We start from the raw sequence: 14,583 nt of genomic DNA on the forward strand, positions 1-14,583 counted from the left end.
ATTCTTAGAATTTTTTTATTTTGAACCTTGTGAAAGTTTTAATTCATTGCTGAAGCAACAGTTGTGAATTATGGAAAGAAAAGAAATTGTCTTTAAATGCATTGGCTGCATGTGTTCCACTTTTAAGTTTAACTAAATATGATTTTTATTTCCTTATATACTATGAAATTTTTTTATTTTTAATTAATTTGGAAATTTTGACACATCTCCTCACATCTAGATTCTTAATTTAATTTGTGTGTAAAATTATATATTTATATATGATCTGATAGCAGTTCATTACTCTTGTTAGAATAAACTATAAGTGACTCTGGTAATCAAGAAATGAACATTTTAACCTAACTCAATCTTATAAAATCGACTTATAGAGTGAGAGATTTGTATTTATATTTATTATAAATATTTTTATTTTTAGTTGATTTGAGATCTTTGAGATGATTCATGGTTAATTATACAAAATTTACCAACAGAAAAAGGTTTAAGAATAAAGTAACTATAAAATAAGTGATTTTCTTGAATATTCAAATAGTGTTTGGTATCCAATCACATTTTACAAATATTTTATGAAAGTCAAGAAAAAATATTTTTTTTAAAAATAATCTTAAATAACACTATGTGGAAAAATTATTTTAACAGAGGTTATTTAGCAGATGTTGATATAATTTTAGGAATTGATTTAATTAATGGAGGTTCTTTTAACCTTTGTTAAGTTTCAAAAGTTATTCAAAAAGTTCAGCAAAATAACAAAGGTTTTTTTTTAACATTTGTTAAATTTCAAAGGTTTATTTTATAACCTCAGCAAAAAATCGTAGGTTTTTTTAACCTTGGTTAAATTCTAAAGATTCATATTCTAAAATATCAGCAAAATAATGGAGGTTTTTTAACCTTCATTAAATTCCAAAAGATTTATTATAAAATCTCATCAAAATAATGGAGGTTTTTTAAACTTTCGTTAAATTCCAAAGATTTATTGTAAAACCTCAATAAAACACTCAAGATTTTTCAAACTATAACAAATAAATATAATTAAATCTATTTATAAATAAATAATTAAAAACTACATAGTTTTAATATATTTTGTAACTAAATTCTCTAAAATTTTAAAAGTCTAACTTTACATTACAAATAAATTTTTTAAAGTTTCAAAAGTTTATTTCAAAAACTCAGCAAAATAACCTTAGATAATAAGTATTTCAACAACTAATCTTGGATAATAAGTATTTCAACAATATTTGCATATTTTTAAAGATTGATTGTAATTGGTTTATATAATTCCTAGTTTTTTTTTACGAACTCATACTTCAAAAAACCTGACTTATTTTGTTTTAGTTTTCTTATGTACGTATATTTTATATGCAATTTTAGTTTTAGTTTTAAATTAAGCCTTTATTTTAAAAATGCATCTAATAATTAATTCATTATGAAAGTGAGAAGTAATAAAGTTAATTTCTCCTTGCAATATGTTCTTGCAATCTTTTGTCAAGAACAAACATGACTTTGAATCCCACATATGATAGATAATGCAATTATTTAGGATTTATAAAATAATGATAAACACTAGTTGTTGTCGAGTTAAGTAACATTGATTTGTGACCCAAGTTAGGCAGTAAGGTAATGGAAGAAACAATATTGGAACAAGAAGAAGATAGTGTCTTATTTTGTGTTTCTTCTCCTTAGATATAATAGACATAGTGTGATTGAATTATGATTCATTGTTAGGACTGCCGTCGACGACCATTGAGATTTTACCAGAGAGCAATGTGTCTATGGTGGAAGAGAGAAGTCACGAGGATCGTTAGAGATGGTGAAAAATGGGGTTGAAGGTTATTTCAAACGACAAATCATTTTATAGAAATTTTGAAACTCATGGTATTATATTAAGGTTCTTAAACTCAAGATATTTTACGGAGGTTTTGAAACACATGGTATTTAACGGAGGTTCTTAAACACATGGTATTTTATGGAGGTTTTTAAACCTATGGTATTTAACATGGGTTCTGAAAGGCTTTTCCTGAGATTTAAAAAAACTCCAAAAAACACGTTCCTAAGGATGATTAAGCGGGAGAAACTGCAACCCTGCATATATGACTTATAATAGATGTTTTAACCCTGAATAATGTAAAAGTAAACTCCGTTAAAACAATTTTTTTTTACCGTATATTAGAAAAAAGGAATGGAGGAAGTATACATATAAAAAATATTATTTTAAAGTATTACGTTGAGTGCAATAACCGTTTTTTTACAAAGAATAATTAAATTAAAAGGAAGTGTCCTAACCCTCCTTTTATATAGATTGGGATAACCGAGTTTTTTATTTAATAAAAACTAAACTGTGGGCATAATTTTACGTCAAGAATAAAAACTAAACTGTGGGCGTAATTTTACGTCAAGAAAGCTGGTGCTTAATGTTTTTTTTATTAGTGTATTGATATTGTAACTTATGCTTTCTATTCTTGTAACATGACTTTATTATGAATTTTTCGTATTCAAGTTATAATATTCCTCATATAAGTATTTATTAATAAATTTTACTTATAAAAATATTAATTTTTCCTCCCAAGATCATAAAGATAGTTTTCATTAAATGTTTGAGATAATTTTAAGAATAAAAGCCATATATAAACTAAAAAACAGTTAAAGCGCTTGCCGTTAATATTCTCAAATCTTCCCATATTAAAACCAGATTATGTTATTTTTTTTCTCTTAGATCTTTGAATCCGTCATTTAATTAGTTTTTATTCCAATTGACTCTGGTTATGCATATATGACTAGGACTGATTTAGTGCTACAGAGGATTTCAATGGGTGGTTTACAATTCATTTTTGGTAATACACAAGTTAATTTTATTAAAATCCGAGTAAAACAATGATGGGTGACAAAATTTATTTTTCAAGTATATTTAACGAAATATATATATTTATTTATTTATATATCAAACTAAAAGTTATTAGTCAAATTTAAATAATATTTTTCCAAATAATACACGTCTATACCAAACTTCTTTTTAAAATGAAAGGTTGACTTGCATAAGCATTACTCCATAGGGTTGACATTAGACTCCATAAGATCTTTTTATCATTTATAGCATATTAAAATGAAGATTAAAGCAAAACAAAGGTGTACAAAAGCTATGATGGGATGAGGCCTAACGCAAGGGAAGAAATCATTGAAAACGAAAATATGGGAAGCGCATTCCTATGTGTAAGAAAATTATAGCTAATAAATTCGGGGATTTGATCCACCAGACATAGTTATACTTATCATCTAAACCATAATTGACAAATATATGATAAGAATTCCATTCTATAAGAAAATTAGTATAATAAACAAACATCAAGAGAGAAGACTTTTTTCTTGCATGTAGCCTTGTGTTTGGATTTGAATTGGGGAGAAGATTTGAGGGAGTAAATTTAGAGTTATTTGAGAGGAAAGTGTAAAGAAAGTAATGTTGTTTGAATTAGGATATATTAGAATGGATTTGCGAGGAAAGTTTATTGAAGTTTGTGTGTGTAGGATGGTCGTAAGGAAATTTTTATTTATTTTTTAAATTGTATAAAATGTAAGTTTACAAATTTACCCTTTTTTAAAAAAAATATTTTCACAAATCAAATTAAATCAAAATTAAAATTAACTTTTATTTTTATTTTTGTTAATATTATTATTTAATAAATTTATTTTAATTATTATTAAATATGTAATTTATATTTATATTTATTTTTATTGTTAATAATTTATTATTATTATTAATATATATATATATATATACATTTTAAAATATAATTGATCAAATATTTCATTTAAAAAAATATAAATGAATTTAAAATTATTTCTATATTATATTATTATTTTTTATATTTAATACTATTATTATATCAATTATCATTTGTTATAAATAATTATATTTATTATTATTATTTTATTATTATAATTAATTATTATTAATAATATTATTAAATAATTTTATAACATCAAGGGTAATATAGTTAATTCATGTGGCTTTCTTGGCAAATCTTTGGACACCCGTGAAGATAGAAAAATGTGTTTCAGCACCTTTCTTCGCTCGCCAATACACAAAAATCAATGAAAACAAACGTACATAATTTCCGCCTTTCTTTCTTTATATACAGTGAACAACCAGAAACAAACATAGCCTTAGAGTCCAAAAGATATCCTTAAAAAAATTATCAGTAAAAAATTAATAAAATAAAATAAAAAATATTTAAAAGATATTCCAGTACTTATAAAAAAAGTTAGCACACATAGTTCACCAAAAGAAACCAAAGCCAAATAATTTATACTAATTCCCTGAACAAAAAAATCCTGAAAATCTTTCTTATTAATAAAATAAATACTTATACGAGAAAGTTGATGTCAATAGTTTCATATTGCATCACATATGTAACACTTTTTAAAATCATAAATGTCAATTTATTAGTGTTAATTTTTTAAAGTCAACATTAATTTATTATTGATTTTTAAATTAATTTTTAATTGAAGAAATTTAGTGTTGAACAAATCGACATTAGTACATTTTTATTTTAAAATTTATTTAATAAAAAATTATTTTTATATTAATTTAATTTATGTTGATATGATTGACATTGTCATAATTTGTTTCTCGTACAATATTTTCATTGTCATCTTCAACAAAAAAAAAACACAAATAAAAAAAAAACTCATGAGTTAAGTCGAAAGAGTTTTATGAAGAGATTATTGTAAGATCAAAATTCATTCATAATGAATGAAAGGCATAAGTGTTAGGAGACTTATATAAAAGATGGATGAAAGACATAAGTATTAGGAGATTTATAAAAAAGAGTGAAATAAAAAAAAATTGTATGTTCTGATCAGCTAAAACAAATTCACACGGTTTACAACATTCCAATTAATAATAATCTATATTTTATACATACTAACTCAAATAATTATTAAATATACCCTACTAAAAATTTAAAATTTAAATAATTGATAACAAAAATTTTGATTGTTAATTAAACACAAACTTAGAAATCATTTAACAATCATAGAAACTAATTTAGAAATCAAAACTTTTTAATCTCTAAAATAATATTTAATTTAGTCATTGTAACTAATTATTTTTTTTATCTAAATTTAAAGTTCATTTCGTAATAAAATACTAATAGGATAGAACCTCGCACTCCTCGATTGCACTCATTCATAATCAGAATTAAAAATCTTCCAAATTTGTTTCAATAGTTTTATTCCTAACAAATGGAGGTGAGGGTAAGATCCCTGGCTAAATGGTTAGGTACAATTATTTAGAAGATAGAACGATTTTAAATTTGGAGAGTATAGAGGCATGCTCAAAATAACATAATTTACCAGCTCAACACGATAACAAAAATAAGTTCGTCCTTAGAAATTAATAAAGTTTAAATCTAATATGTCATTTATAGATCTAAGGTGTTGTGCTGTCTTATCTTTATTTATTTATTTCAGAAAAATATTTTAATAAAGTAACTATTTATTAATAGTTTTTTACACTTTTTGAGTAAACTAATTAAAAAAATAAAAATAGAAAAAAAACTGCATAAGAGAATGTATAATTTTTTTTTACTAATTGTAGCGGTATGGATATTGGGGCTGAACGATGTTGGTCCACATCGATATACAATGATTACTGTGTCTTTAGTTGTCTTATTCTTCGAGTTTCTCTTCCTTTCCGTGTACTTCGGCCGGTCGGCGGGATACCTGCTATTGTACTCCGACGCTCAAGTCAGCGATAGTGCTCAATGAGAATTCTCTGATATCATGAAAAACGTACATTTTTTCCCTTTCCGAAAACCCTTTAGTAGGTTGACTTGGGCCTTGGCGGCCAAGCAACTAATGGTTAGAGACATGCTAGTGATTTTTGAGTTATGGCTGGTAGCTCCCTGAATTCAAGGGAGTGCTCTAGAGAACGTGTTTAACTTATTCAACGGGAGTTATAACTGTTTGTTCCACGTGTAACTACTACGCTCTTTATTTAATTAAGTCATTTAATTGTAAACCACACTAATATTTATCAAATAACTGAATATATTATACTAAATATAAAAGTTGGACACCATTAAAAGCCAAAATATAGTCAATGATAATTTAGTTTCAAATTAACTTTCAAAGTGGTTACATACGCAGTAGAATAAGAGGTGAATATCAAAAGAGAGATGCATCAAGTGAGTTAATAATCTATAAAAGATTATAACCCAATGTATTTACTTGTACACAAAGAACATATTCGCCCACCACCCGAGAGCTAGGAGCCATAGAATAAAAACTATTTGACATATATAAGCACTACATTTAAGAAAAATGTTTCCTTTTGACACTCTTTAAAAAAAATTATATTTTTAACCCACTTTAATAATACAATAATATATATTTAAATTAAAAAATAAAATAAATATTGTTCGAATATTATTATTTAGGGATGTTGACTGTGTTACGTACCCTACATTAAAATCTTATGCGCACCACATAATTAGTCAAATAAACTGAGTCAGAATATCAACACACTCAACATCATTATAAATACCCGATGATCCTCCGAACTTGTCATATCATCTACCTTCTCACATTTGCTTCCTGAATCTTTCGCTAACTAGCTCAATTCCCATTTGATTGTTCTCTCTTTAGTCTCCCTTATAGTCATGGCTATATTTCATGCCAAGCCAAAATGTGTTATGATTTTTCTAGCACTAGTTGCCTTCAATGGTTCCCTTTTGACTCATTGCAGACAAATAAAACCATTGAACCAGCATTCGTCGTTAAAGAAAGACACTGTAGTGCTGGAGAACAATCCACCCCCTCTTCTTAAAGCCAGTGTTAATATTCCAACTCCATCATCAGAGAAGAAGAAAGTTGACTCATTCGCGATAGCAAAACATGATGTTGAAAATTTTGGAGACACAAATGCTTTCCGTCCCACAACACCAGGGAACAGTCCTGGTGTAGGTCACCGAAAATTTGCAACACAAGATAAAGATATGAAAGCAACGGTAGCAGTTGAAAGCCCTGATGTTAAAGTTCACGTTACTGAGGGCACAGAAAGTGGTTTCAAACCTACAAACCCAGGTCACAGTCCCGGTGTTGGTCATGCTCAGCACAACCAAATTGGACAGTAAATTAGCAATGTAAATAAGCAATTCCCTATAGGTTTCCAAAACTAGTCCAGTTGCATCTGAACGTATGTAATAGTGTCCTATGTTTCATTCCATATTTCAGATTCTGTATTATTCATGCATTGCATGCCACTTGCAATAATCATGCATGTTGCATGAGCTTAGCTTATCATTGGTTGCGTTCAACAGGTTCTTATGTATCGTTCAAAATGCTAGTCAGCATTTGCTCCATTTACAATTGTCGGGTTATAGTGACCCCAAATGAAAATTAATAAAGTTGTTATTTTTAGAAACTATATCTCTTCTCGTATAGATACACAAATGTTGGAAAGTATTGTTATACTGAAAATAGAAAACTATTCAATATTATTTAGGGATTAAAATATTAATTAGTTGTAGTGAATAATTTTTAATTAATTCCATAGTCGCCTTAAGTAGTGGTCTTTTTTGTCTAACTTATTTGACTCAACTAAACAACTGGATCATATCTCTATCAAGTTTAACAGACTATTTAGCTGTTCTTGTTGATAAACTGTTTGCTGAGTCATATTATTAACATGTGCAGTAACACTAACTTGTCCAATTGTGCACAAGCAGGCAAAGATGGAATGAATAACATTTGCATTTTATAAGCCGAGATTGCATAACATCAATGAAAAACAAGTGCGCCGGCGATTTTTGGGGCAATATAGGTTCTGTTATGTGTGTTTGCATTGTGTGGACTTAGCAGCAAGTGTGTCTCTCACCTCTGTCGTATCAATGTTTCTTTTAGTTATATTTCCTCTTATTCCAGTTTCAAACTAATCGTTTTCAACTTTGAGCTACTCTTTCATCTCTTATATTTGTGTCAATTTTTTCTCTTCTTATCTCAGTATAGTTCAAACATTATCAACTCGATTGAGGTATTCTTTCATCACTGATATCCATGTCTCTTTTATGTATATTCTCTTCTTATTTCAGTCTCATTCGAAACAATATTGTCAACTCTGTTGAGGTGTAGAGTTATATTAGCTTGATCTCAATTAAAATGTCATTAACTAGATCATTATCAAGATCTCATTAACTCTAAACTATAACAAATATGTATGCTGAGGCCAAATGGGACATAAGGTTATGATGATGATGAGCCAAAAACTTGTCAATAGATTTTGTAATATAGAGGTAACTTTTTCTTTTATATATTTAGACACGGGTTCAATACTTCACATATATATATTTTCTTTGTCGGCAAAAAAATATCATTTTTTTTATTAGTGTTATGTAAAAAAAATCACATTGAAGTTAATAATAGTTGTTTTTTGTCCAACCTTATTCACATTATTTTTCACCAACATAGATTTGTTAGTTTAGTTAGTCAACCACAATTTTTTTGACCATAAACACATTCTTTATCTATTAGAATTTTTTTTACCAATATTAATGAAAATTATTTTTTATATACACTACAATAAAATAATTAAATATAAACTAATTTTGGAGAAAAAAACAAGTGATTACAATATTAAGTAAATTTAGATTACATTTTAGATATTAAAAAAATTATTGATATTTAAAGTAATTTTTATTATTAATAAATAGTTTTTCTAATGTATCTAAAGTAATTTCTATTAAAAAAAATTGGTAGCTAGTATAAAGTTGGAAACTATTTTTTAATAATAAAAACTACTTTAAATATTAATAACTTTTGTAGTCTAAAAATTATTATCTAATTTATTTATTAAAGTACACTACAAAACAAATTTAGATTTATCGACAGATTTTCCTCTATAGACTTGAATTCAAAGATAAATTTAACATTACCTACAGATATTACTCACGGATATGACTTCATAGATAAATTCAGAATTATCTTCGAATATTATTCACGAATCTGAATCCGTAGGTAAATTCAGCCTTACCTACATATTATTATCCACAAATCTTTATCCGTAGATAAATTTTACATTGTCCATGATTAAATATCTAAAAATAAATTCAACATTATTATAAACTATTAATATAAATATTTTTATTAATAATGTTAAAAATATAAATAATCTTATTAGTTTTCAATATTTTAATAATATAAATAATATTTAATAATATTAATAATACTTAATAATATTTAATAATATCACTACAAGAAAATCATGAAATAGAAACCAATTTTTAAAGACCAAAATAATTAGTTGCAATAGTAACTAAATTAGAGACCATTTTAGAAACTAAAAGAAAAATTGGTTTCTAAATTAGTTTCTATTATTATTAAATAGTTTCTAAATTGGTATCTAATTAGCAACCAAGGTTTTAACTACCAATTATTTAGTTTCTAAATTTGGTTTCTGAAACCTTGGTTGCTAATTAGATACCAATTTAGAAACTATTTAACAATAATAGAAATTAATTTAGAAACCATTTTTTTTAGTTTATAAAATGGTCTCTAATTTAGTTACTATTGCAACTAATTATTTTGGTATCTAAAAATTGGTTTCTATTTCATGATTTTCTTGTAGTGCATTAATAATATTATTAATATTATGAATAATAATAATCTTAGAATTATAAATAATATTATTATAATAATTAATAATGTTATTAATTTGAATAATAATAATAATAAAATTAATAATATGAATGATATTAAACATATGAATAATATTAATAATTTTATATTATTAATATTGATAATCATACTAATAAGTGTAATAATAATCATAACATTGACAACAAAACTTGATTTGTGTAATGATTAAAGTTTTTTTGTTCATTTAAAGGACTTAGTTTCGACGGGTCTTACCCACTGCAATTTATTTCTAACATTAATAATAATTATAATAGCATATACCATAATTGTCAATAATAATCCTAAAAATAGAAATAAATAATATTTGTAAATAATAATTGAAAATAATAAAAAAGATTCAAATAATAATGAAAAATTTAAAAATAAAATAGGTTGAATTACCTATGGATTTACTCACAAACTGAAGTTGGTAAGTAACTACTGTTTTCGTTACTTTAACATCAAGTCAAATTTTGTGTAAGCGTGGAATATCCCTAAAATGTTCCATTTTAAGCATTTTATCTCAGGTTTCCATCATGTTGGTTTGAATAGAAAAGACAATTAAATTTAGAAAGTTATGTGGATTGTTATAGTGTAGACCTGGTGGATACATAAAAATAATATTATCTTTAATGATCACAATATGAATGATATAGAAGTATTCACGTTGATTAGTAACCAACAAATATTATAAGATTATGTTCTCATATTCTGATTGGTGTCTATGTCGACTCATTCCTTATGTTTTTGTACAATAATTATAAAGAATGTAGTTATATGAAATCGTTTAGCGTATATCTTTGGCTAATGTTGTGCGGGGTTAATATACAAGATATATGCAAGGACTAAATCAGGTCTGTAAAGCTATGGAGCACCACAAACGTGTACATCATAATCTTTAATTGTTTTGAAATCTTGTATTTGCATATGGGCAACAAAGTAATCTTAAATGTTTTCATAGTGATACAACATACTAGATAAGTTACATCAGGACCACTTGTGAAATGAAGAACTATTTATCATAAAATCTGGTCAAGATAGTAAAGATGCATCGAATTTCATGGATAAAAAGACCTTACAGCAAAACTACTTTGGTATTGGAATACAAGTTGTCAGAACAGTAGTAATACTTGAGAAATTTATTAAGGAAAACATTGAAGGTATTTGTTTATAGGGTAGACAATATTTTCTTGATGAGTGCCTTTATTTTTATTTATAGTTCAAGTATTATGTAGCATGGATGGTCTTCTTGTGTTAACCAAATTTGGAGAATGAATATTCTCACTATTACTAGGATCTGACTGCTTATAGCTTCAATTAGTTGGCTTGTACATTTTTAAAAGTTTTTTACATGGACTTGGAGTACACAAGTACTTCCATATTTATTTATTTATTTTAATCAATAAAAAAAAAGTCTCATTTCTTTGTTTTTTTCAATTCCCACCAAAGTTTTAAAATTAGCTATCACTTTCACAAAGCACATTTTCATCATAGAGATATTGGAAAGCCTTTATTGCTCACCTATACTTTATATCTTACAGCAACTCTATTTCATTGCTATAAGATTATTGTAGAGACAGTTCAAAATCATTCACTCTAATTAGTCGCAAGTCCTTTTTTTTAAGGTCATCAATTACGTCTCTTATTCCCCCATGGGAAGGACAAGATTGTGCCCCCAAATGGTTTATTTTGATAAATTGAAACCCTAAAATGATTCAAAACATTTTTTTTAAAAAAAAATTGATTGCATTAAGTTATATAACCAGGGGTAACTTATACGTTTTAATGAATTAAAATATATTTTAATCCTATTAAAATAGAACATGGTCTAACTTTTAATTCCTTAAAACACGTTTTTAGTGGATTAAAATACTAAGATATCAATTTAAGTAATTTTAAACAATTAAAACATTGGTTTAATCTATTCAAACAATGCACATGTAACATGAAAATATTGAAGAGGTTTTAATAAATTAAAACAAAATTTCAGTGGATTAAAATTTTCTATTCTCTTAAAAACTCAACAACCTTATGAAGATTTGAATATATTAAAAAAATTACTAATCTAAACTTTAAACCATTCAGGTAATTGTACTATAGAAATGATTAGAATGAGAATGAAACATTTTGTATGTGAAATTAGTTCAATTTGACAATCCATTGAAAGTGGTTAGTATGAGCATCCATCTTCAATCAAAACAATAAATTATTTGAAAAAACTATCAATCTTTAAAAAGAATTAACAATCATTTTACACACAGAATAACTTATTCCAATAATTTTCATACTACAAATATTTGGATGACCTAAATTTTGGATTATGAACAAAAATTAATTTCATAGTATATGGACGAAAAACATATTTAATCTTTAAAAAAAAAATTATGAAGATTTTTTTATCATCAATAAATAAAAACATTTAAAGATGTTTTAACCATAAGTCTAACTTAAAACTAGTGTTCGTGATGGACATTAATATATCTAAGCTAGAACTCAACATTTCAACAATGCTAAAACATTGTTTAATAAATTACTCACAACATATTTAAATTACAAATTACTACAAAATTAATCATTATCAAAATCTTCAACTCTTTATGTCATCAAAATATAGTAGTTAGAATCATAAAATTTTCAAACTCCAAAATTATTTTAAACTTATATCTTAAAAATTATGGAATATATTAAATAGTTTTATTACTCCGTCCAATCCTATTGTAAGATGCTTATAACATAATTAGGCAAGCGTGAAATTATATATTAATGTACCAATAATACCTTATTAGTATGTATTAGCTTTCGTGGGTAACGTGAAGATGTTAAAGTTTGAAAAAGCTACACACCACCATAAGGGAAAATAGAGAAAAAAAATTGTAAATTTAATAATTTCTAGAAATTATAAAATGTCTTGTAAAAAAAATTAAATATCTTTTAAACGGTGACTTATACTTCCTTAATCACACTGAATTTAATGTTCTTTCATGCCAAATAATAATTATAATAACAATAAATATTTTAAAAAAAATTATTTACTTTACTAATATACTATTTTTTCCCAAAATAGTAATAACATTAAATACGTTAATTTTTTAAATAAGGTATTAAAATAGCATTTCAATAGATACATTAATTTTACATGGAGATAGATATAATATTTAATTTAAATATAAATTATTGAAATAAAAGTTAATGTTTTATTGAAAACTGAATTTAAAATATTTTAAAATTCTAAAAATATAGTAATTATGAAAAAAATTATCAACAAATAAATAAATTAAATTAAGACACTTTTCACCCTTCAAATTGCAAAAAAAAAACATATAAAAAAACACATACAAAACCCCCCTATTACACGTAATAAATTCCATACAAACTTCCTCAGACAAATTTCTGCAATCTCTTATACTCCCACCTTTATTTTAATATTAAAACTAGAAATAGTTCATTTTATATCTTGATATGGTTGAATCATGATTTTTTTTATACATTTTTATGTGCATCATTTCATGGCTATATGATTTTCCTTAAAATTCATCATAACAGTGTTTTTTTTTTCCTTTTTTTTTCCTTATGCTTTCTCTTGGAGATCCCACCTTTATGCTTTCTCTTGGAGATCCCACCTTGACTAGAGATGAAAACATTTCATCGTATATAAGTGGGTGCAGACTTTACTTATAAGTCGATTTTACGAGGTTGAGTTAGGTTTAAAACTCACTTCTTAACATTTTTTTCTAAACAAATAAACTCTAAAAAATTCATAAAACGAATAAGACCGGTTAGAGATCCCAAATCAACTAAAAATAAAAATATTTTATTGTATGTGAAGTTAAATTGGGTTTAGGGTTTAGGGTTTAAATTTATAATAATAACAATCAGTTTATCTAATAAAGTCACCAACGAATATATATATATATAGGCACAAAATTAGAACAACATAACAAGGAATATTTTAAAACTCAAAGGACTCAACACTAGAACCTTCCTAGAAGAATTTAATCTGAGACAAGTCTGAGCACACTGCAAAAACAAAAGTACAGGACTACACTGACTATTACCACTCCTTTTTGTTCTTCAACTTCTTGCTAATAAGAGACATTAGTGAATAATTAAAGAATGCAAGGATACAAAGTTAATGACAGCGTGCAAGTGGAAGCTAGGTGCGAACGGAGTGTCCTACACCAGGGCTGTGTCCTGGGGTCGTAGGTCTAAAATCCTCAACACCACGACCTGGAGGCGGTGCCGCCAGAGTTGCACCAACCATTGTTGATGGCGTTAGTGGAGCCACGTTTTTCAATGTAGCTGCATTTGTTGCTGAAATCCCACCATGCACGTCACTATGGACTTGGTTGTTGTGTTTTAGATGTCTTCCTTCAGTGGAATGAAATCGCTGGCAGAAAATGATCAGTGAAAAGAAAATCATAGTGAAAATGAATTTGTTCCGTGCCATGTATATTTGGTGACAAATTTACTTTTGAAATGAAAGGAGATTACTTAGGTTGCTGAAGTAGCAAACAAGAACCAACGATTTTCTTCGGAATAAATAATGAGGAATGTCTAGACTTCAGCTACGAAGCAGGAATCTAGCAGTTGAGATGTTTAGAAAGAATCCCATGGTGACTTTTTATAGGGCTGAGGGTGGACCCTAGATGCCACTCAACTCCTAGGTTTAGAAATAATAATAATAACTCTTTTACCTTTTAATACTCTATCTTGGAAAAAGTGCGCACGCAGGCACGTACCTTTCCAACCAGCACTTATTACTTTTCATAAATATTTTATACTTCTCGTACACTATCTCTGTTATTGTTAAGCAAAGAAAAAGACACAGTAATTTTTGTTTTCACCATTAATAAGATATTCAATTTTGTGGGTTAATAAGTATATGTAAACGGGTTGGAATATCTGAAAGTGTTCTTTTAA

At 26.4% G+C, this 14,583-nt stretch overlaps 2 protein-coding genes across 2 annotated transcripts; one reads left to right on the top strand and one right to left on the bottom strand.

Moving 5' to 3' along the window:
- Positions 1-6,554: 6,554 nt before the first annotated feature.
- On the top strand, positions 6,555-7,417 carry LOC137808312 (precursor of CEP9-like). Its single transcript, XM_068609356.1, has one exon. The coding sequence runs from the start codon at positions 6,651-6,653 to the stop codon at positions 7,122-7,124; it is 474 nt and encodes a 157-aa protein (XP_068465457.1). The 5' UTR covers positions 6,555-6,650; the 3' UTR covers positions 7,125-7,417.
- A 6,399-nt stretch (positions 7,418-13,816) lies between these two features.
- Positions 13,817-14,110, bottom strand: LOC137805684 (precursor of CEP3-like). Its single transcript, XM_068605622.1, has one exon. The coding sequence runs from the start codon at positions 14,108-14,110 to the stop codon at positions 13,817-13,819; it is 294 nt and encodes a 97-aa protein (XP_068461723.1).
- Positions 14,111-14,583: the final 473 nt, after the last annotated feature.

The sequence above is a fragment of the Phaseolus vulgaris genome, chromosome 3 (assembly GCF_000499845.2).
Source record: "Phaseolus vulgaris cultivar G19833 chromosome 3, P. vulgaris v2.0, whole genome shotgun sequence".
Classification (NCBI taxonomy): Eukaryota; Viridiplantae; Streptophyta; class Magnoliopsida; order Fabales; family Fabaceae; genus Phaseolus; species Phaseolus vulgaris.